The 23010-nt window shown below is 43.3% G+C and overlaps 2 protein-coding genes across 2 annotated transcripts in view; both read left to right on the top strand.

The window, feature by feature from the left end:
• The window catches only part of LOC311126478 (tripartite motif-containing protein 16-like), a 43633-nt gene extending 29327 nt beyond the window's left edge, over positions 1 to 14306 (top strand). Inside the window, exon 7 of the transcript XR_014612989.1 lies at positions 14057 to 14306. The gene's annotated coding sequence lies outside the window, so the exon portion shown is untranslated. The remainder of the gene's footprint in view (positions 1 to 14056) is intronic.
• Positions 1747 to 14561, top strand: LOC311126476 (tripartite motif-containing protein 16-like). The gene is made up of 6 exons (XM_084200482.1): positions 1747 to 2405; positions 2830 to 2925; positions 11799 to 12032; positions 12229 to 12388; positions 12514 to 12573; positions 12810 to 14561. The coding sequence occupies exons 1-6, from the start codon at positions 1809 to 1811 to the stop codon at positions 13319 to 13321; spliced, it is 1659 nt and encodes a 552-aa protein (XP_084056608.1). The 5' UTR covers positions 1747 to 1808; the 3' UTR covers positions 13322 to 14561.
• Positions 14562 to 23010: the final 8449 nt, after the last annotated feature.

The raw sequence follows: 23010 nt of genomic DNA, 5'->3' as shown, positions 1-23010 counted from the left end.
AGCCGTGTTTTCAGTGGTGATCCATGTTTCCGTCAGCGCCAGGAAGTCGAGGGACTGGAGGTTGGCATAGGCTGGGATGAAGTCAGCTTTGTTGGCAGCAGAACGGCAGTTCCAGAGGCTGCCTGCGACCTGGAACTCCAGGTGAGGGGTGCGTGCAGTATAGAACACCATATAGAAGACATAGACATATCATTACATACAGTATAGAACACCATATAGAATACATAGACATATCATTACATACAGTATAGAACACCACCTAGAAGACATAGACATATCATTACATACAGTATAGAACACCATATAGAAGACATAGACATATCATTACATACAGTATAGAACACCATCTAGAAGACATAGACATATCATTACATACAGTATAGAACACCATATAGAAGACATAGACATATCATTACATACAGTATAGAACACCATCTAGAAGACATAGACATATCATTACATACAGTATAGAACACCATCTAGAAGACATAGACATATCATTACATACAGTATAGAACACCATATAGAAGACATAGACATATCATTACATACAGTATAGAACACCATATAGAAGACATAGACATATCATTACATACAGTATAGAACACCATCTAGAAGACATAGACATATCATTACATACAGTATAGAACACCATATAGAAGACATAGACATATCATTACATACAGTATAGAACACCATATAGAATACATAGACATATCATTACATACAGTATAGAACACCACCTAGAAGACATAGACATATCATTACATACAGTATAGAACACCATATAGAAGACATAGACATATCATTACATACAGTATAGAACACCATATAGAAGACATAGACATATCATTACATACAGTATAGAATACCATCTAGAAGACATAGACTTATCATTACATACAGTATAGAACACCATCTAGAAGACATAGACATATCATTACATAGAGTATAGAACACCATATAGAAGACATAGACATATCATTACATAGAGTATAGAACACCATCTAGAAGACATAGACATATCATTACATACAGTATATCATAGATGACATGTATAAATCCTTCCTTTATATTTCCTGTTACACTTTCCATTACAGTAGCCTTATTACTGGCTAGGGTTACTGCTGCTAGTACAGTGTAAGAATGAGGCATCACAGTACTTTTACACCACTGTACTAACAGGAATAATTACATACCAATAAACACACTGTAATGTAAAGTGTTACGTCATTCTCAATGATCAGTCAAAACATACAGTATTAATTTCACCTACAGTACATTGTATCCCCCATTGTAGATAATTATCTATAACACATTGTAGAGTTTTACAACCACGTATTAGTTATTATGGATGGTTATAGTTAGTGTCATAGCACATAAGTTTAAGGCATTACAAAATTCATTAAAAGCATTATACATATGTACTTCATAGAAACTGTTACCCTTTACATATTCTAACCACTCTATTTAATGTATTCCATATTAAGGGCCCTAACCTAGGAACACAAATCTTTGTCTCTATTAACATTGTGGACAGTTCTCTCTCTCTCTCTCTCTCTCTCTCTCTCTCTCTCTCTCTCTCTCTCTCTCTCTCTCTCTCTCTCTCTCTCTCTCTCTCTCTCTCTCTCTCTCTCTCTCTCTCTCTCTCTCTCTCTCTCTCTCTCTCTCTCTCCCTCTAACCCTTCCCTCCCTTTAACCCCACCCTTCTGGCAGAACCAGGAAGTCCCACAAACTTTCTTCTGTGGAAATGAAACTGATCTGAGTCTCTGTGTCGTCTGTCTGTGTGAGAGTGAACAACCGTCCAAATGGCTCAGCAAGGAGTTCTGCTGGACCAGGACCAGTTCTGTTGTTCTGTCTTTCTGGATCTACTGAAGGAGCCGGTGGTTATTCCCTGTGGACACAGTTACTGTAGGAGCTGTATTGAGGGCTGCTGGGATCAGGATGTTCTGAAAGGGGTCTATAGCTGTCCTCAGTGCAGAGAGACCTTCACTCCAAGGCCTAATCTGAGGAAAAATAACATGTTGGCTGAAGTTTTGGAGAAACTGAAGAAGACAGGACTCCAGGCTGCTCCCCCTCCTGCTCTGTGCTATGCTGGACCTGGAGATGTGGCGTGTGATTTCTGCATTGGGACCAGAAAGCAGAAAGCCCTCATGTCCTGTCTTGTGTGTCTGGCCTCTTACTGTGAGATTCACCTCCAATCTCACTATGAATCTCCTGCTTTGAAGAAGCACAAGCTGGTCAAAGCCACCGCACAACTACAGGAGAAGATCTGCTCTGATCATGACAAACTGCTGGAGGTTTACTGTCGTACCGATCAGCAGTGTATCTGTATGCTGTGTACAATGGATGAACATAAAGGCCATGATACAGTGTCAGCTGCAGCAGAGAGGACTAAGAAACAGGTAAGACCAGAACTGCTTGTTGGTGACTTTCTGATAAACAAAGACTTAAAGATACAGTAGGAACTAAGTCTGTTTAAATATGAGATCATACAAATTAAATATATCCACGGCAGAACAAATATGAACACAAACCTTGAGTATATTGAGTTTGCTCCAAATGTATCACAATTTTCTGAAGTCAAACACTATTATCATTCCGAATGCCCTTTTAGGAGTTCAAAGTTCAATCTCAACCCCTTGATACATGTACGTCTACCATAAAAACTATAATCATTCACATAGCAACATAGAAAATATCTTATGGTAAAGGGACTTCCTCTAGATTTTAGACCTTCCTCTCTATGGGCCCTATGTCCCATTACTATACTATTGATCTACTGGACAAATAAAGCTTGGTAGCTCATTGAAGAGTGATTATCCACAGAGGCAGCTGGGGATGAGTCATCAGAAGGTCCAGCAGAGATTCCAGGAGAGAGAGAAGGAGCTGAAGGAGCTCCAACAGGCTGTGGAGTCTCTCAAGGTGAGTATTGTTGACCAGAGGAGAGGCATCATTTCACTTCTCTCCTCCAGTCAGAGAGAGAGAGAGAGAGAGAGAGGGAGAGGGGACTCTCTCCAATCCCACTGACCTCACTGTTGGCAACATGCTGTCTGGACTCTGTTCAGAGAATAGACTGCTTAATATAACCGACGGGATATGAACCCGGGTCTACTGAGGGAGAAACCAACATCTTGACCGTTACACCAAGAGGACATTCCCTATTGGGCTGAGGGCCGACACTGATTTTGAAATCGCAGGCGGGGCTACTTCATCACATAACCATGAGTAACCATGACCGACCCATGTCCCCTATACATTAACATTGAGCTCTCTCTCTCTCTCTCCTCTCTCTCTCTCTCTCTCTCTCGTCTCTCTCTCTCTCTCTCTCACTCTCTCTCTCTCCACTCTCTCTCTCTCTCTCTCTCTCTCTCTCTCTCTCTCTCTCTCTCTCTCTCTCCTCTCTCTCTCTCTCTCTCTCTCTCTCTCTCTCTCTCTCTCTCTCTCAATTCAAATCAATTCAAATGGCTTTATTGGCATGGGAAACATATGTTTACATTGCCAAAGCAAGTGAAATAGATAATAAACAAAAGTGAAATAAACAATCAGAAATTAACAGTAAAGATTGCACTCACAAAATATTCAAAGGAATAGAGACATTTCAAATGTTATAATTCAAGTGCAAACAGAGTGAGCCATTCGCCAGACTGAGTTCTGGAGGTGAAATGGAAATGAATGAGGGAGAGTTAAGTGAGGTAGAAGGTGTGGTGATGACCTCAGAATCAGAGCCTGGCATCAATGGACATGGTAAATAAGAATCTGGTGCAGTAGGAGTTACATTGTTGTAGAAAGTGGATCCATACCTTTTGGCAGATCCATTTGTAGTTTCACGGTGGGTGGGAAAGGAGTTGGGTGCAGTTGAATCAGTGAAGGTAACCTGTAGTGGACTTGTGATATTTGTTTGTGTTTCTTCTGACCAGAGGGAGTGGGCGCTCCATGTCACGCAACTTGGGTAAAGATCTGTTTCTTGCTTTGCTCTTAGGAACAGGGCACCATTGAAAGGAGTGATTTCTGGGGTAATGTTAAGTGTGGAGGTGGAGCAATTAAGTTGAAGATTCCTGGTGTTTGTGATTCCCGCCGTTTGGTGCAACGCAGACCCGGTGGTGAGCGTGGTGAAACAGAGGAGTCACTGTCAGTCCTTTTGAGTTTTGAGTCTTTACCCAACAAAGTCATGGTAGGATATATCAGTTATCCTTTTAGAGCTTTTGTGGCGAATCCACTGTGCTGATTCAGGTGCAACGTTTATGGTCATGTTGCAGCAGTTTGTAGGAGGGAGATTCCAAGATGTGGGAAGTGTGCAGGAGGGCATGGGATAGAGGATTGTGTAGTTTCGGTCGATAAAGTTGTGTGTGTCAACTGGAGGGTTGCCCATGTTGCTGGGGATCGGAAGTGTCCGGTGCGAGAGAGGCAGGTTGAGGTGGCTAGAGTCAGAGTAGTGCAGAAGGTGTCGTATGCTGAGGCAGTGAAGAAAGTAGAGGAGGATGGGTCAAGGGTGAGAGATCCTGAGAGGATCCCTGTGAGTAGTAGATCTGTGCCAGCACAGAGGGATAGGCCAACGAGTGATATATGCTTCAGTAAAGTTAGCTTCTTAGCATTCATAGCAATGGTTATCAACTGTACCGCAGAAATGGAACGTAAATCACAGAAAATAGATGTTGTGGTGGCAGCTGCAGAGAAGTATTTGGGCATACAAGATTTGACTTCAGAAGAGTTACAGGGTGTGTTGAGTGGTGGTGTCCCGTCCTCCCAGGCCGTTGGCATGGTGCAGGAGCAGATAGGGTCAAAGTAGTGGAATGGGGTAGTGGGTATTTGATGAGTGTAGGGTTAGTTGGAAGGGTGTTTTTTGTATTATTATAATTTCCCCTTTTCCCATTTTGTATCACAAAGTTTAATGGATTTATATTATAGTCCAGTTGGGCCGGTAATACAACATATTGGATGCCAACCGCCGTTAAACTCCAAAGAAGAAGAACCGTTATATTATGGCTATGTACAGTATTGTAACGATGTCTCTGTCTCTCTCATTCATTAACTTTCGCGGTAGTTGGTTGTGTGGGTCTCTGGTTATGAATAGGGTGCTGACAGACAATTGTTGATGGATATTTATAGAGCTCTGATCAGGACGCCAACTGATTACGGGTGTATAGTTTATCGAACAAGGCAAAACTTGGCTTCAGAAGCTGGACAGAATCCAGTATATAGCTTTAAGGATATGTATTGGTGCATTTAAATCAACATCTGTATGTGCCTTACTGGTGGAGGCAGGAGAGATGCCTTTGGATATACAGCGTAAAAAATGGTCATTATCTTATTGGGTTGAAAGGCTGTGATGTTGAGCATCCCACTGCTACTGTTCTAGATGACTGTTGGGAATATACTAGTAGACAAGGCAGTGGTTTTGGTTGGACAGTTGGAAAGCTTGCTGATGAGAGTGGTTTGAGGGAGTTGGAGGTTGGCCCTTCTGTGGTGATAGGGGATGTTCCTCCATGGTTACTCCCAGACCCTGTTGTTGATCTAACCTTGGTAGAGAAAAGGAAAGATTGGTCAGAAGTCAGTGATATAGTGAAACTGGTTGACAATTACATTGGTAAACGTTTTTATGCTTTTTTAATGCTTTTCACAGACGGATCCAAGGACCCAGATAGTGGGCTCACAGGAGCAGGCGTTTACGTTCCTGAATTTGATGTGCAGATATGTAGAAGACTAACAGATGAACTGTCAGTATACTCAGTTGAACTGTTGGTGATAATAGTTGCCCTCCAGTGGGTGGAGGACGTACAACCTGTTAGAATTATAGTATTCTCAGATTCTCTGTCTGTATTGAATAGTTTATCATCTGGTAATTCTAATAGGAGTCACCTGCTATTGGAGGTATTAATGTTATTATGGAGAATTGAGAGAATGGGTTTAGTAGTGAGATTCTGCTGGGTCCCAGCACATACGGGTGTGGAAGGGAATGAAATTGTAGACCAGTTAGCTAAAAGAGCTTTGAAACGAGATATAATTGATAATAATGTTCCACTGGGTAGAGGTGAGGCCAAATGTAAGATCAGAGCCATTTTGATAGATGTGTGGCAGAAGAGATGGTACTCTGAGCACAAGGGCCGGCATTTATATGAATAGTTTACAGTTTTACAGAAAGGTCGATGGACCAAGATTCAAAAGTCAGATTAGGAAGGAAGAGGTGGTGTTTACTTGATTGCGCTTAGGACATTGTACATTGAACTCGTCATTACATCTGGTTGGCAAGCATGGGAATGGTTTGTGTCTGGGGGGTACGGTCGATGAAACGGTGGAGCATGTGTTGTTATATTGTTGTAAATATGTTGAAGAGAGGGAAAGATGTGTAGGGTCATTGATGTTGGACGGGGTTGGGGGGGTTTGGAAGGGATTTTGGGGATGGGGGATGTTCTATTAGAAGTTAGTAGGGCTCTTCTTTATTTTCTCAGAAGTACTGAGTTAGGTAGGAGAATTTAGAAATGTTGGAAACCGTGATTGACCACACACTCCAGCACAGTAGGTGGCGGCATGCACCTTTAACGTTGGTTTGTGGACCGCCATTATATCATAGAAGAAGAAGTTGTTTGTGTGAGAGATTGTGGTTCGTGAGGAGGGCTACTATTCTTTTTTCTTTTGGTTCTTGCGTATTTTATGAATTTATTTTCTCATGGTGGGGTTTTTGTTTATTGGTTTCCACTGTTTATCGTTTAGAGTTGAGGGGGGAGTAGGGGTAGTTTGTTAGGGCGGCGTGATGGCCTCAACCGAGTGGAGAAGAAACGCTGTCGCTTCGGGTCCGTTCCGGAGAAAGGTGTGGAGGAAGTTTTGCTCATGGTCGGCGAACAGGTTGGAGCGGAACATCTGCACTCTGCATCCAGAATGAACAAGGCGGTGGTTGTGTTAATGAAAAAGGTTTGTCTTGTTGTGAGGGGTGTGTTGGTGCAGATGTCGCCTCTTTCGATAAGAGTTGTGGTGGCTAATCTGCCTCCGTTTATTACTTACGAACAGACCGCAAGTAGTTGGTTAGTTTTGGTAAATTTGCAAGTGGTTTTCGTGTGCTCTCGGCTGGGTGCCAAGCGGAATCCGTTAAACATGTCTGTTTTCATAGACAAGTGTTTGTTTCTTAACAAACCTCAAGGTTACACAGGGGAGGGGTGGAACACAGGGTTTGCTAGCACAGATAGTTTTGGGTGTTTCTAGTGTGGGGATCATCAGTTATAGGCTACAAGCAGCAATATGATTGATAGGTAGGACAGGTATTGAACCCCGGCCAAATAATCCCTACTCAGATGCGCTAACCTCAACCCTAGTAAACATGCATTATAAAAACCTTATATATAAAGTTCTCTCATATTGGGAGTAAATAGCCTCTGAATAGAAAAGAAAAAACACTGCATCTTCCAGCCCACCAATAAATGACATAATGCAACCTTGGCGGTCAGCATATTTACCTCAACATGCCCCTCGCTTGCGTGAGAAGGCAGAGTGCTCGATGCTGGTTGATGAATTTGACAATTAATGTACTAGGAAAATACGTTTTTGTCGACCAGAGGTGACTGAATTAATGTTTAGGCTTATTGATAATCATTATAGTAATGAAGTATAATTTCAAAACATGACCATAAAAACAGGTAATAATAAACATGACTCATCATTATATTACTTCACAGTAATGTGTTTTCAGTCCTTCCTCTTGCGTTAGCAGTGTGGAAAGGGACAGTAAAAAGCTCAGGCAGGAGGAGTTTTCCTTTGTGGTGGAGTGGTGGTGTATCCAGGGAGAGAACTAAACTAATCTTCTGAAATGTCATTCATGGTCTTATGCTGCCATCTATTGGAATTATTAAGCAACTGCCGTAGTACTGAATAAAGTGTTTTTCCTTACTAATCCTTACTAAAGTAGTGATTACTCAGAATTGCAAAATAAATGGCGGGGGTACCAGGAGGGAGGAGAGTACATTTTTTACATTTTAGTCATTTAGCAGATGCTCTTATCCAGAGCGACTTACAGTTAGTGAGTGCATACATTTTCATACTGTCCCCCCATGGGAAACGAACCCACAACCCTGGCGTTGCAAGCCCCATGCTCTACCAACTAAGCTACACGGTAGTAGTGCATGGCCAAGTGGTGGTGCGCAGGCCGTGGAGAAAGCGGTGGTGGGGAGGGTTGCAGCTGGGCTACATGAGCTGAGGCAGGTTTCTGTAGTAACAGAGACTCCGGTGGGCGAAGGCTTGGTGGGCTCATCCCAGGAAATATTGCCTGTCATTGGGGAAGAGGCACTGATCAGGGGGGAAGTGCAGGGGGGCAGAAACTGGGGAGGAGGAGGACGGTACCGTGCCAATGGAGGAGGAGGAAGAGGGGGGAGGTGAGTCTGTGGAAGCGGAGGACAAGGCGTCTCGTTTTCAGACGGCTCATTGGATCCAGAGCTGACAGCCAGTCAGGCTGAGGGCCCAGTATATACGCTGAGAGAACATTCTAGGTTCCTGATGGAGACTAAAGGGGAAAAAGAAGGTTCTGCTGGAGTCTTATTTTATTGATCCTGGAAGGTTTGTAAGGTCAGTACAACACGTGATGAAGAATGAGGGGTTTAGTGTCCTCTCACCCAGGAAGCGGTATAGGCTGAGAAAATGGGTCATGGGTTCTTAAGGGCATGTCTTCAGAATCTGCTTAAATGGATGTTTTTTTCTGGCATGGCGGCTTTATGGGCTTCTCTACTGGATTCTGATTGTGGTGATTTCCCTCCCACCTCTTATGGAGATTTCACGGTTAGACTTCCTTAACATGAACGGCGGCAAAGACTGGGGGAATAAGTCAAACAAAAACATTTAAACGTGATTTTTTTGCAAGAGACACACAGTGATGTGATTAATGAAGTGTATTGGGGGTCTGGTGGAAGGGGGCGCAGGTGCTGAGCCATGGCACAAATCTTAGTGCAGGGGTAGCAAAAGAGGTGTGTAAGGGTAGGTTGTTAGTGGTTAGAGCCAAAATCAATTTCCTTGTCTTTGCTTTCCAAAATGTGTCTGCACCTAGTACAGGGCTCAGTTCTCTGTTTCACCAGGGCCCAGGCAGGTGTCCTATTGGAAATTCCATGTAAAGCTCTTCCAAGATGTCACTTTTTGCTCAAGCTTCCAAGGCTTTTGGGAGAGGTGGGGACAGCAGAAGAGGGAGTTTGAGTCTCTCAGTCAGTGGTGGGATGTAGGGAAAGCACAGAGCTTTAACATGTTGAGAGAGATGGATGCTCCCAGCTCTTTGTTTTTGGGGTTGGAAAAACAGAGTGGGGAAAGAAGAAAATCCATTGTTTACGTTTGTCTGATGGGCGGGTAAGTTCTGTTGTGGGGAGATGAGGGAGCCTGATGGGTGGGTAACTTCTTTTGTGGGGAGATGAGGGAGTCTGATGGGCGGGTAACTTCTGTTGTGGGGAGATGAGGGAGCCTGATGGGAGGGTAACTTCTGTTGTGGGGGAGATGAGGGAACCTGCTGGGTGGGTAACTTCTGTTGTGGGGGAGATGAGGGAACCTGCTGGGTGGGTAACTTCTGTTGTGGGGGAGATGAGGGAGCCTGATGGGTGGGTAACTTCTGTTGTGAGGAGATGAGGGGGCCTGATGGGTGGGTAACTTCTGTTGTGAGGAGATGAGGGAGCCTGATGGGTGGGTAACTTCTGTTGTGAGGAGATGAGGGGGCCTGATGGGTGGGTAACTTCTGTTGTAGGGAGATGAGGGAGCCTGATGGGTGGGTAACTTCTGTTGTGGGGAGATGAGGGAGCCTGATGGGTGGGTAACTTCTGTTGTGGGGGAGATGAGGGAGCCTGATGGGTGGGTAACTTCTGTTGTGGGGGAGATGAGGGAACCTGATGGGTGGGTAACTTCTGTTGTGGGGAGATGAGGGAGCCTGATGGGTGGGTAACTTCTGTTGTGGGGAGATGAGGGAGCCTGATGGGTGGGTAACTTCTGTTGTGGGGAGATGAGGGAGCCTGATGGGTGGGTAACTTCTGTTGTGGGGAGATGAGGGAGCCTGATGGGTGGGTAACTTCTGTTGTGGGGAGATGAGGGAGCCTGATGGGCGGGTAACTTCTGTTGTGGGGGAGATGAGGGAGCCTGATGGGTGGGTAACTTCTGTTGTGGGGAGATGAGGGAGCCTGATGGGTGGGTAACTTCTGTTGTGAGGAGATGAGGCAGCAGGCTGTGGAGTTGTACTCTGATTTATAGAGGGCAGAACTCTGTGGTCCTCTGTAGAGCATGGCCCTTGTAATGCCAGGGTAGTGGGTTCGATCCCCGGGACCACCCATTTGTAAAAACGTATGCACATGACTGTAAGTCGCTTTGGATAAAAGCGTATGCTAAATGGCATATTTATTATTATTATTATTATTATCCTGGGTTTTCTCAGGTTCTGCTCACAGACCTTTCCAAACTCTCTCTGTCACAGATAAATCAAATAGACATTTCCCAGGCCTTTCACAAACTCTCAGCTGCTGTCTCTGACGGTCTGCCTGTGGATCTTTATAAAAAGTTCTGGGGAATTATTTTACAGGACGTGTGTTGCGTGAGTGCGTCGGGGTGGGGGAGCTGTTGCTAAGCTGTAGACGGGAGGCTTTGACTCTCCTGCCCAAAATAGGGATTTGAGATACTTAAAGAACTGGAGGCCTGTGGCATTGCTCTGTTTGGACTATAAGGTCTTTGCCAAGGTCCTCGTTAACAGACTGAAGTCCCATCTGGACTCTATTGTACACAAGGACCAAACGTACTGTGTACCAGGACGTTTGGTGGCTCCTCTCCCAAGTGTCATACAGAGGGAGGGTTCTGATCATCAACAACTTGGCGGCATCCTCCCTATGGCATAAATTGGCCAGTGATTTCTTTCCGGTCTGGGCATCACTGGCTGAGGGCGGCGGTGCTGTACCTGCCTGTCCAGGAGGGGGGACAAGGCCTGGTGGACCTGGAGAGCAGGGTGGCAGCGTTCTGACTCAAAGCAGCGCAGAGGCTACTGTACCGTACGGAGGTGGGCTGGAGGGAACCAGCATGTGCTCTGTTGAGGAGGGCTGGTGGTTTGGGGCTGGATCAGCAGATCTTCATCATGCGGCAGGAGACACTCAATACAGCAGGGGTCTCTGATTTCTATGCTGCAGTACTGAGGGCTGGAGCAGCCTGAGGAGGGGCCACCACCGTTTCCACCACTGCAAGTGACAGCAGAGACTGGGGACTGGCAGGAGAGTCTGGAGGACTTACTGACTTTTAACACTGAGCTTAGTGGGAGTGAAGGGGCATCAGTGGCAGGGGGTTGTGGGGGCTGAGAGCATGGCAGGGTATAGGTGGAGGGTGCTCTATAAGCTCCCAGTGCTGGAAAGGTCAGGGGTCTTCCAGTGGAGGGTATTACATGGAGCCCTGGACACCAATAGCTGGTTGGCTCGGGTTGACCTGGGAGTTGGGGAGGGGTGTCCGTTTTCTGCAATGACAGACTGTTCATCATGTTTTTTCTGTGTTGCCAGGGTAATGCCATTACTGTTGACGCCTTAGGGTTGAGTTTGAGTTGTACAAAATGATCAACAGTGTGGAGATGTTTCAGGAGGTATGGGGGCTCAGGGGGGCTGTCTGTACGGCTGGAGAGGAGGAGTTGGATGGACGGTTGGAATGTGGTGCTGGTTGGTGTATTGTACTGTGGTGTTGGGTACTGGATAATGTGATTGTGTGGAGGTTGTGGTGGCACGCAATGTGCTTTTAGGGGTGGGGGTTTTAGTGTAATGAGGATGGCTCATTTAAGTAAGACAAGTCTCTCTCTCTCTCTCTCTCTCTCTCTCTATTAACAGCGCTCTGCACAGGCAGCAGTGGTGGACAGTGATAAGATCTTTACTGAGCTGATCCGCTCCATTGAGAGAAGGCGCTCTGAGGTGAAGGAGCTGATCAGAGCCCAAGAGAAGGCTCAAGTGAGTCAAGCTGAAGGACTCCTGGAGCAACTGGAGCAGGAGATAGCTGAGCTGAGGAAGAGAAGCACTGAGCTGGAGCAGCTCTCACACACAGAGGATCACATCCATTTCCTCCAGGTAACTCAACTGCCTTGATACATGTGATATGAAATTAAAACTCAATGTGAAACTCTCAATCATTTGGTTCTGTTCTCTCTCTCTCCCCCCAGAGTTATCAGTCTCTCTCTCTCTCTCTCTCTCTCTCTCTCTCTCTCCCTCCAGAGTTATCAGTCTCTCTCTCTCTCTCTCTCCCTCTCTCTCTCTCTCCCCCCAGAGTTATCAGTCTCTCTCCAGTACCAGTGTATCTTCAGACTTACCCAGCATCGTTGTCCGTCCTCTTCAGTACTTTGGAGATGTGAGTAAGACTGTGTCTGAACTGAGAGAGAAACTAGAAGACGTCCTTAAAGGAGAATGGACCAAGATCTCCACTACAGGTGTGTTGAAAATAATAAGAACATCAACTTTAGACCATTGAAAGTTCCCTACTAGTCATATACATGTGGAATATGGTGTGATGATAACATTCCCTCTCTCTGTGAATGTGTTTGTGTGTCTGTAGTGAATATAGTGGAGGTTGTACTGCCTCCAGAGCCCAAGACCAGAGAACAGTTCTTACAATGTGAGTCTCTTTATTCTGAAGTAACTAACAGTCTCTTTTTACTGACACTCCTAACAATCCCTCTAGAAATATATAGCAATAGTAGATCTAATCAAAGACTGGGTATCTATCTGACTCCTCATATTTCTCTGATTTGATCTCTGCTGTGCTCTAATCAAAGACAGGGTAGATACAGTATCTGACTTCACTTATTGTTCTAACTCCCCTCATTGGTCTCTGCTCTGCTCTTCTCCCAGATTCCTGTCAGCTCACACTGGACCCAAACACAGCACACACACTCCTCTCTCTGTCTAAAGGGAACATAAAGGTGACATATACAGGCCAAGTCCAACCATATCCTGTTCATCCAGACAGATTCACAAACATCTACCAGGTTTTGTGTAGAGAGGGTCTGTCTGGACGCTGTTACTGGGAGGTGGAGTGGAGTGGGGGGGGGTTTGTTACAGCCTTCTCATATAAAGACATCAGCAGAACAGGGACAGATGGTGGATTTGGAGAGAATAACAAGTCCTGGAGTTTAGAGTGCTCTAGTGGTGGTTATTGTTTCAGACACAATAATGTTAGGACTAAAGTATCAGGCCCTCAGTCCTCCAGAGTAGGAGTGTACCTGGATCACAAGGCAGGTACTCTGTCCTTCTACAGTGTCTCTGACACAATGACCCTCCTCCACAGAGTCCAGACCACATTCACTCAGCCCCTCTATCCTGGGTTTTGGCTCAATGGTACTGCTGAGCTGGTTAAACTGTAGTAGGGTCCACGTAGATACTAGTCATGCTGGTGTAGTCTATAGCTGAGCTGGTTAAACTGTAGTAGGGTCCACATAGATACTAGTCATGCTGGTGTAGTCTATAGCTGAGCTGGTTAAACTGTAGTAGGGTCCACATAGATACCAGTCATGCTGGTGTAGTCTATAGCTGAGCTGGTTAAACTGTAGTAGGGTCCACATAGATACTAGTCATGCTTGTGTAGTCTATAGCTGAGCTGGTTAAACTGTAGTAGGGTCCACATAGATACTAGTCATGCTGGTGTAGTCTATAGCTGAGCTGGTTAAACTGTAGTAGGGTCCACATAGATACTAGTCATGCTGGTGTAGTCTATAGCTGAGCTGGTTAAACTGTAGTAGGGTCCACATAGATACTAGTCATGCTGGTATAGTCTATAGCTGAGCTGGTTAAACTGTAGTAGGGTCCACATAGATACTAGTCATGCTGGTGTAGTCTATAGCTGAGCTGGTTAAACTGTAGTAGGGTCCACATAGATACTAGTCATGCTGGTGTAGTCTATAGCTGAGCTGGTTAAACTGTAGTAGGGTCCACATAGATGCTGGTGTAGTCTATAGCTGAGCTGGTTAAACGGTAGTAGGGTCCACATAGATACTAGTCATGCTGGTGTAGTCTATAGCTGAGCTGGTTAAACTGTATTAGGGTCCACATAGATACTAGTCATGCTGGTGTAGTCTATAGCTGAGCTGGTTAAACTGTAGTAGGGTCCACATAGATACTAGTCATGCTGGTGGTGATGGTCCCCAGATGTGATGATTCATTCTGCTCTGTTTTTATGTACAATGATTTGATTGATTTGATCTTCAGAAGATGTTATGAATTACAATTCAATGCATTCATAATATTTGTAAGTGCAACGTTTTAATCTTATACATTTACATTAATCATGATGTATGCTGTTAATGTATGTTGGTTGTCATTCAGAACCATTGAAATGTTTTCTCAATTGGTTCTCTGTCTCAATGTCATTTTCCTCAGTATCATGGAACAGGTAGTGTTACTTACTTTCTACTTAAACTATATGGGCGGTTTCCCGGACACAGATGAAGCCTAGTCCTAGACTAAAAAGCATGTTCAATGGAGATGTCCGGGAAACCGGCCCTAAGTTTGGCATCTTTTATTCTCCCGTACTGCTCAGTCAAGCAACATTAAACCTGTCCAGCAGGTGGTGTTATTAACCAAACAATAAAAACCCAGCAGATATCCTGACTTGTCACTCAGTATATCAGTAATGTTCAGAATTGTACTTTAATATCATTGGAGATTGATGGTCTTTTTAATCCACTACCCAGAGTCAGGAACAGATGAAGTTAGGTCTGCTACTGTTCAGTTATTAAATATGATTCATGGTGATGGGAAATAAAAAATCCATCTAGTAGTAGTTTTCCTTTGCTATTTATTCCAAGGTGTGTCTTTAACTTGTAAATGGATTGTGTTGAAGCTGGCATGTGGTGTGGATGATAGAATAGATTGAATAGAGGAGAGAAGAGAGGAGGAGAGGAGAACATCATATAGAAGACAGATAAGATAGAGAGAGAATTCATACCCAGGGGAGTTACTGTCTCTGGCCCAAATGACACCCTGTTCCCTACGTAGTGCACTAGGCTACTTCTGACCAGATCAATAGTAGTGCACTACATAGGGAATAGGGTGGAGATTGGAGATTCGCTGGCATTAGAATGAAGATTTCCATACAGGAGTTAGTGTCTCTGTCCCAAATCTCTCCCTGTTCCCTACGTAGTGCACTAGGCTTCTTTTGACCAGATCTAAAGTAGTCTTCTAGATTATACATGTTTTCTCCCTGTCGTTAGAAAATGACAATATGGTAATGACTTTAGTGGTTTCCTCCCCCTTTGTTTTTATTGGTTGTGTGTTATGTGTGTTGTTGTGTTAGATTTTCCCCCTGTGTTCCTAATGGAAAATCCATTAACAATGAATCACAAACAAATTATATTCCAGTTGTGTTTAGACAACTTCATGGCTGGCATCCCCCAGTTCTGTTAAGACCCATTGAACTGGGTCACATTCTAAATGGTCACTTGTATTGATAGTCCATACTGGGCCTAACTGGGGTTAACCATACTGGAGGGTTTCTTTCTGCACACATATTCCCTCATCTCCAGAACTTTACCTGATGTCCCGTCTCTCTCTCTCTGTCTCTCTCTCTCTCTCTCTCTCTCTCTCTGTCTCTCTCTCTCTCTCTCTCTCTCTCTCTCTCTCTCTCTCGCTCTGTCACTGTCACTGTCACTGTCACTGTCTCTCTCTCTCTCTCTCTCTCTCTCTCTCTCTCTCTCTCTCTCTCTCTGTCTCTCTCTCTCTGTCTCTCTCTCTGTGTCTCTCTGTGTCTCTCTCTCTCTCTCTCTCTCTCTCTCTCTCTCTCTGCCTCTCTCTCTCTGCCTCTCTCTCTCTGCCTCTCTCTCTCCCATCAAACCGTATAGAAAGCAGACAACGTCAATATGGTTCCATTCCTGTAGTTATCAGGACACATGAGGTGTGGAACTAGTATCTCCTTTCTAAGTGTGAACTTGTCCACTTCCCTTCATGGATTTAAAAGGAAATGACTGGTATATGTAAACTCCCTCTACCCCATGCCAACACCAATCCAATGCTTTTACATTTGAGAGGAGTAGTGAAGGAATGATACACTTCAGGAGGAAGGAGAGATTATTGGGACACACCCATGGAGTGATGATAGAGGGATGTGAAAGAGGAGAGAGGTAATGGTTGGACTTGACTTATTTATTCTCTCATTAGACTTATTCTGTTTCAATAACATAAGTACATTTAGGGAAGTATCCATGTATTATAGATTTTATAATCACTTTTGTACTATTTCAAAACTCAAAATAGGTCATCAAAAAGGCTGTTTTTTTCAAATCTATAAGCACATTTTCAATTGACTAAATACAACACACAAAGGAAGTATCCTTGTATTATATCTTAATATGTGAAATGCACACTTCCTCCCATAAGTCATTAGTAGTTGATGTAGGGTTTCATCTGTCAAAAGGTAAATCACACCTGGTGACTTATGAGTTATAAATGTTATTACTGTGGAGTCACCATGATCAGATTACTGTGGTGTGTGTGTGTGTGTGTGTGTTAGTCTTTGATTAGTTTAGTCATCAAGGCTGAGAGGATGTATCTATTTGAAAGGGTGTCCTGGTCTTTGATCAGACCAAATGGTTGTAAAGTCCTCAAGACAATAGAATGGTTGTCAGGCAGTGGAGTCTGGTGGGAGGAGCGATAGCAGGACAGGCTCATTGTGATGTCTGGAATGGAATAAATGGAACTCAGTCAAACATGTGGTTCCATGTGTTTGTGTTTGATACGTTCCATTGATTCCATTCCAGCCATTACAATGAGCCCGTCCTCCTATATCTCCTCCCACCAGCCTCCTTTGGTGTCAGACCTGCATGGTGCCTCAGAGTCTGTGTAGGAACTGTGAGGTGGGTGTGTTGGGAACATTATTCCCTATTTTTCATAGTTCCACAATCTATTAATAGCCAGAGATGTGAATTAAACATTCTGGCAATCATGGTTATTTTATTTATAACCAGAGAATTGGGCTGATTCAAACAAGACAAACATGCTTATTTTAAAAGTAAGGACATGTGCAAGAAAGGTTACTAAAATAACCAACACCCTTTCTTGTGATTGTAATATATAGAAAATATGATCATATATTTCCATTCACATTGTGTGTGTGTGGTCCCAGGTGTGAGGGGCTTGTTGTGATCCTGGGGGTAGTGCATTGGTCTGTACACTGACTGTATGCCTTCTTAATATTGAGTTGCATCGGGTGGGGGGCTGTTAAAACTGTTTTGAATGGGGTGTGTTTTGGGGTCTGGGGGTGAAATCAAACAGTGTATTCAAACTGGTTAGGGGTAGACTTAGACCCCCCAGAACATTCACACCTGGTCCTTTGTTGCAGGATTTGTTTTAGACATGTTTGTACATTAATTCCTTACATTTTCATTCCCAGGTTGAATGTCAATAAGAAGTAATATAATTGTATGTATGACTTTACAATGTCCAGCTACATTATACACCACATATCTTTATAGGAAGCAGACTTGACAATGTCCAGCTACATTATACTCCACATAGCTTTATAGGAAGCATACTTTACAATGTCCAGCTACATTATACTACACATAGCTTTATAGGAAGCAGACTTTACAATGTCCAGCTACATTATACTCCACATAGCTTTATAGGAAGCATACTTTACAATGTCCAGCTACATTATACTACACATAGCTTTATAGGAAGCAGACTTTACAATGTCCAGCTACATTATACTCCACATAGCTTTATAGGAAGCAGACTTTACAATGTCCAGCTACATTATACTCCACATAGCTTTTATAGGAAGCAGACTTGACAATGTCCAGCTACATTATACTCCACATAGCTTTATAGGAAGCAGTTCCTAATCTACTGAAACTTCTTCATGGCCAAATTTGTTTTATTGAATAATTTTGACCCACCCTTGGTTTTTGAATTTATTCAACTATGAATTCGGCTCTATACTCCAGCATTTTAGATTTGATATTAAATGTTTTATATGAGGCGACAGTACAGAATGTCACCTTTTATTTGAGGCTATTTTCATTAATGTCTGTTTTACTGTTTAGAAATAAATATACTGTATTTATCTAGGCCCTCCATTTGTAGGTGTCATAAGTATTTGGACAAATTCACTTATAGTGTATTACACTTTGTCAAAAGTTTAGTATTTGGTCCCATATTCCTAGCAGGCTATGACTACATCAAGCTTGGGACTCTTGTTGGATGCATTTGCAGTGTGTTTCGGTTGTGTTTCAGATGATGTTGTGCCCAATAGAATTGAATGGTAAATAATGTATTGTGTCATTTTGGAGCCACTTAAACATATTATGTTCTTATTTACAATACAAGTGACTCCAAAATGATTCAATACGTAATTTACCATTCAATTCTATTGGGATATTGTTTATAGATGAGGATATTGTTTTCATGCAGATTTTTGAATATTCGCATGAAAATCTGTTTCCATTTGACTGGCGTCAGATGTGAATATTGTAAAATCTTCATAAAAACATGTGCATTTTACCAACAGAGATGTTTCCATCAAATTGACGTGTTGAAGATAAATGGCTGTAAGTGATAATATAATATAATATGCCATTTAGCAGACGCTTTTATCCAAAGCGACTTACAGTCATGCGTGCATAATTTTTTTTTGTGTATGGGTGGTCCCGGGGATCGAACCCACTACCTTGGCGTTACAAGCGCCGTGCTCTACCAGCTGAGCTACAGAGGACCACGTGATGACGTAATGCACATACAAATATATATATTTAGAAAATACTAATATATTTTTGCAGTTAAATTCCCATGTACCGGTTTAAAAAGTTATGTTAAATGGGTTTCCATCACATTTTCAACTCTACCGATGGTTTTGTCAGATGTTTTGGGGGCATTATATAGTGAACACGCCCACTCTGGATAGGCTGCCTACATGATCACATTATTATGGACAAAAAGTCCCTCGATATTTATTGGAAAGGAGCATCAAGCTCTTCACTGTGAACTTTCACCACCCTGTGAAGTTCAGCATAACTTATTTCATCTGTAGCTTAATAAACTGCATGGTTTCCCGAGTCGTAGTGGGAGGACCACACCACATATCATCGTGTGACTCCAAGTTTACTTTAATATGATGGTTATTATATCAATATTTGTGCATTAAGCGTTTCCACTGCCATTTCTCGCTTAATTAATTCTACAGAGGTATTTGCACCCCACTGCATCCACATGTTTCTTTACAATTTATGATCATTTTACATGACTGAAAATGAAATAAAACTTTTGATTTGACATATTCATCATTCACCACTGTGGCTTCTGAATAGGTCACTGTACATTTATGGAACCTTTAAAACGTTGTAATGTTTTACCACAACCTTATATTTGGTTACACGTCACTATGGCTTCCATCCCTATATACCTCAGTGCATCCATCCAGGACTAACGTCTCCAAACAGATCTAAAAGGCCTCCCCCACCACTCAGACTTTCAAAGAAATTAAAGTTATCTCTGATACTCTGCTGTGCAGTTTGTTGTATGGACATTGCAGAGGCCCTTTTAAAATATCCACTCTGCTGTCTGGATCTACCAAAGGATCCAGTTACTATTCCCTGTGGACACAGCTGTATGCAACGTCATCTTCTTAGCTTGACTTCCATCCCCCAAAAACCTGTAGATACAGAGTACACAGTCAAGAGGAAGCCACTCCCTGTCCTCTGGTGTAGAGTTCCATGAAACAGAAAGTCATTTTTGACACCCTGTTGCTCAACCTTCAGGTGAAAGCACTAAAATGGCTGACAATCTAGAACTGTTCTGTTGCTCCGTCTGTCTGGATCCACTGAAGGATCCGGTGACTACTGCCTGTGGACACAGCTACTGTATGGGCTGTATTAAAGAAAGCTGGGATCAGGATGATCTGAAAGGGGTCTACACCTGTCCCCACACTCTAAACAATACTGGGTTGTTTGGTTGACCCAAATGTTGGGTTGCAGGCGTTGGGTCACTTAGTTGGGTTGTTTTCTTTAAAAACTGCTGGGTTATGGATGCTGGGTGTTGGGTTATTGTTGCTTGGTTATTGAGATTTGACCCATCAGGTCAGATCAGAAGACTGTAGGCATAGTTTAGTAGGGGTGTGGCTTTCAAGATAGTTATTTTTAGCCACCCATGAGAGTAAATATAATTCCTGTTCATCTGGTCTGTTGCGTAGTCAGCACATGTTAAGGTTGAACATTGACATTTTTGTAGCTTCAATTATGCTTATAGAGTTTCCGAAAAGTCCACGTATGTCTCATTGTTGGGCTATGATACAGTGGTATACCTTATTATAATTTGTAATAAATACTCTACAAATTATAGAAGAATTTAATGAGGAAAATTTGAGTTTACAGTATGTAAACGCCTTAAAATAACCTGCAGTAAGGATGACATTAAAACAGACCCAGTTGCTAGGGCAACCAAGCATGACATTAAAACAGACCCAGTTGCTAGGTCAACCAAACATGACATTGAAACAGACCCAGTTGCTAGGTCAACCAAGCATGACATTAAAAAAGACCCAGTTGCTAGGTCAACCAAGCATGACATTAAAACAGTCCCAGTTGCTATGTCAACCAAGCATGACATTAAAACAGACCCAGTTGCTAGTGCAACCAAGCATGACATTAAAACAGACCCAGTTGCTAGGTCAACCAAACATGACATTAAAACAGACCCAGTTGCTAGGTCAACCAAGCATGACATTAAAAAAGACCCAGTTGCTAGGTCAACCAAGCATGACATTAAAACAGTCCCAGTTGCTAGGTCAACCAAGCATGACATTAAAACAGACCCAGTTGCTAGGTCAACCAAGCATGACATTAAAACAGACCCAGTTGCTAGGTCAACCGAGCATGACATTAAAACAGACCCAGTTGCTAGGTCAACCTAGCATGACATTAAAACAGGCCCAGTTGCTAGGTCAACCAAGCATGACATTAAAACAGACCCAGTTGCTAGGTCAACCAAGCATGACATTAAAACAGACCCAGTTGCTAGGTCAACCAAGCATGACATTAAAACAGACCCAGTTGCTAGGTCAACCAAGCATGACATTAAAACAGACCCAGTTGCTAGGTCAACCAAGCATGAGAGTAAAAAATACCCAACTGATGGTTAAATTAACCTGTGTTCTGTTAATACTAACAACCCAACATATTGGGTTATTCACGCAACCAAGCTGTCTGGGTCAAAATAACCCAACATGTTCTTTCCACTACTTAACCTGCGCTGGGGTACTAAATAAACCAGATTGAGTGCAGTGCAGACATACCTTCACCCCAAGACCTATTCTGAACTGGAGTGCTGTGCTCGCCTAAGTGGTGGAGAAACTGAAGAAGACAGGACTCCAAGCTGCTCCCCCTGCTCACTGTCATGCTGGACCTTTAGATGTGGGGTGTGACATCCTCAGTGCAGAGAGACCTTCACTCCAAGGCCTAATCTGAGGAAAAATAACATGTTGGCTGAGTTGGTGGAGAAACTGAAGAAGACAGGACTCCAGGCTGCTCCCCCTCCTGCTCTGTGCTATGCTGGACCTGGAGATGTGGCGTGTGATTTCTGCACTGGGACCAGAAAGCAGAAAGCCCTCATGTCCTGTTTGGTGTGTCTGGCCTCTTACTGTGAGACTCACCTCCAACCTCACTATGAATCTCCTGCTTTCAAGAAGCACCAGCTGGTCAAAGCCACCCTACAGCTATAGGACCAGCTTTAACATTGCAGATATATTGGGGCTTCTATCTGTGGAATTGTCTTCATCATTTCCAATCCCCCATATATATGTTTTGTAAATATTATTTTAAATATATTTTCCTTCTTTATTATTTTCCCCTAACCCTACCACCCCTCCTAAACTAATGGACAACAATACTTAGGCTTCCACTTCCAAGCTTATAAATGTACATACTACATACATTTCACAGACACTACATTTTACATTAGTTATCTTTAGTTAGTTTTTAGTCCTAGCCTTCAGCTACCCGAAGCCCCTCCCATCTATCTCTGAAGACCATCCAGTTTTGATTTCTAGCTGCCATACAGTGCATTCGGAAAGTATTCAGACCCTTTGACTTTTTCAACATTTTATTACGTTACAGCCTTATTCTAAAATTGATTAAATAAAACATTTTCCTCATCACTCTACCCACAATACCACATAATGACAAAGCGAAAACAGGTTTTTATTTTTACACACTTATTGAAAATACAAGACAGAAATACCTTATTTACATAAGTATTCAGACCCTTTGCTATGAGACTCAAAATTGAGCTCAGGTGCATCCTGTTTCCATTGATCATCCTTGAGATGTTTCTACAACTTGATTGGAGTCCACCTGTGGTAAATTCAATTGATTGGACATGATTTGTAAAGGCACACAGCTGTCTATATAAGGTCCCACAGTTGACAGTGCATGTCAGAGCAAAAACCAAGCCATGAGGGTGAAGGAATTGTCCGTAGAGCTCTGAGACAGGATTGTGTTGAGGCACAGATCTGGGGAAGGGTCCCAAAACATTTCTGCAACATTGAAGGTCCCCAAGATCACAATGGCCTCCATCATTCTTAAATGGAAGAAGTTTGTAACCACCAAGACTCTTCCTAGAGCTGGCCACCCGGCCAAACTGAGCATCGGGGGAGAAGGGCCTTGGTCAGGGAGGTGACCAAGAACCCGATGGTAACTCTGACAGAGCTCCAGAGTTCCTCTGTGGAGATGGGAGAAACTTCCAGAAGGACAACCACCTCTGCAGCACTCCACCAATTAGGCCTTTATGGTAGAGTGGCCAGACGGAAGCCACTCCTCAGTAAAAGACACATGACAGCCCGCTTGGAGTTTGCCAAAAGGATCCTAAAGTACTCTCAGACCATGACAAAGAAGATTCTCTGGTCTTATGAAACCAAGATTGAACTCTTTGGCCTGAATGCCAAGCGTCACGTCTGTAGAAAACATGGCACCATCCCTATGGTGAAGCATGGTGGTGGCAGCATCAGGCTGTGGGGATGTTTTTCAGAGGCACGGACTGGGAGAATAGCCAGGATCGAGGGAAAAATGAA

This window comes from Coregonus lavaretus (genome assembly GCF_964263955.1).
Source record: "Coregonus lavaretus genome assembly, contig: HAP1_SCAFFOLD_1201, whole genome shotgun sequence".
In the NCBI taxonomy this organism is placed as follows: Eukaryota; Metazoa; Chordata; class Actinopteri; order Salmoniformes; family Salmonidae; genus Coregonus; species Coregonus lavaretus.
This window is presented reverse-complemented; position numbering and strand designations above follow the sequence as displayed.

Bases quoted from the DNA above. Each gene is read 5' to 3' on its own strand.
- LOC311126476 (XM_084200482.1), top strand. From the start codon at position 1,809: ATGGCTCAGCAAGGAGTTCTGCTGGACCAGGACCAGTTCTGTTGTTCT. The intron at 2,926-11,798 runs GTGAGTATTGTT...CTCTATTAACAG, and splicing joins AGGCTGTGGAGTCTCTCAAG to CGCTCTGCACAGGCAGCAGT. The intron at 12,033-12,228 runs GTAACTCAACTG...CTCTCCCCCCAG, and splicing joins ATCACATCCATTTCCTCCAG to AGTTATCAGTCTCTCTCCAG.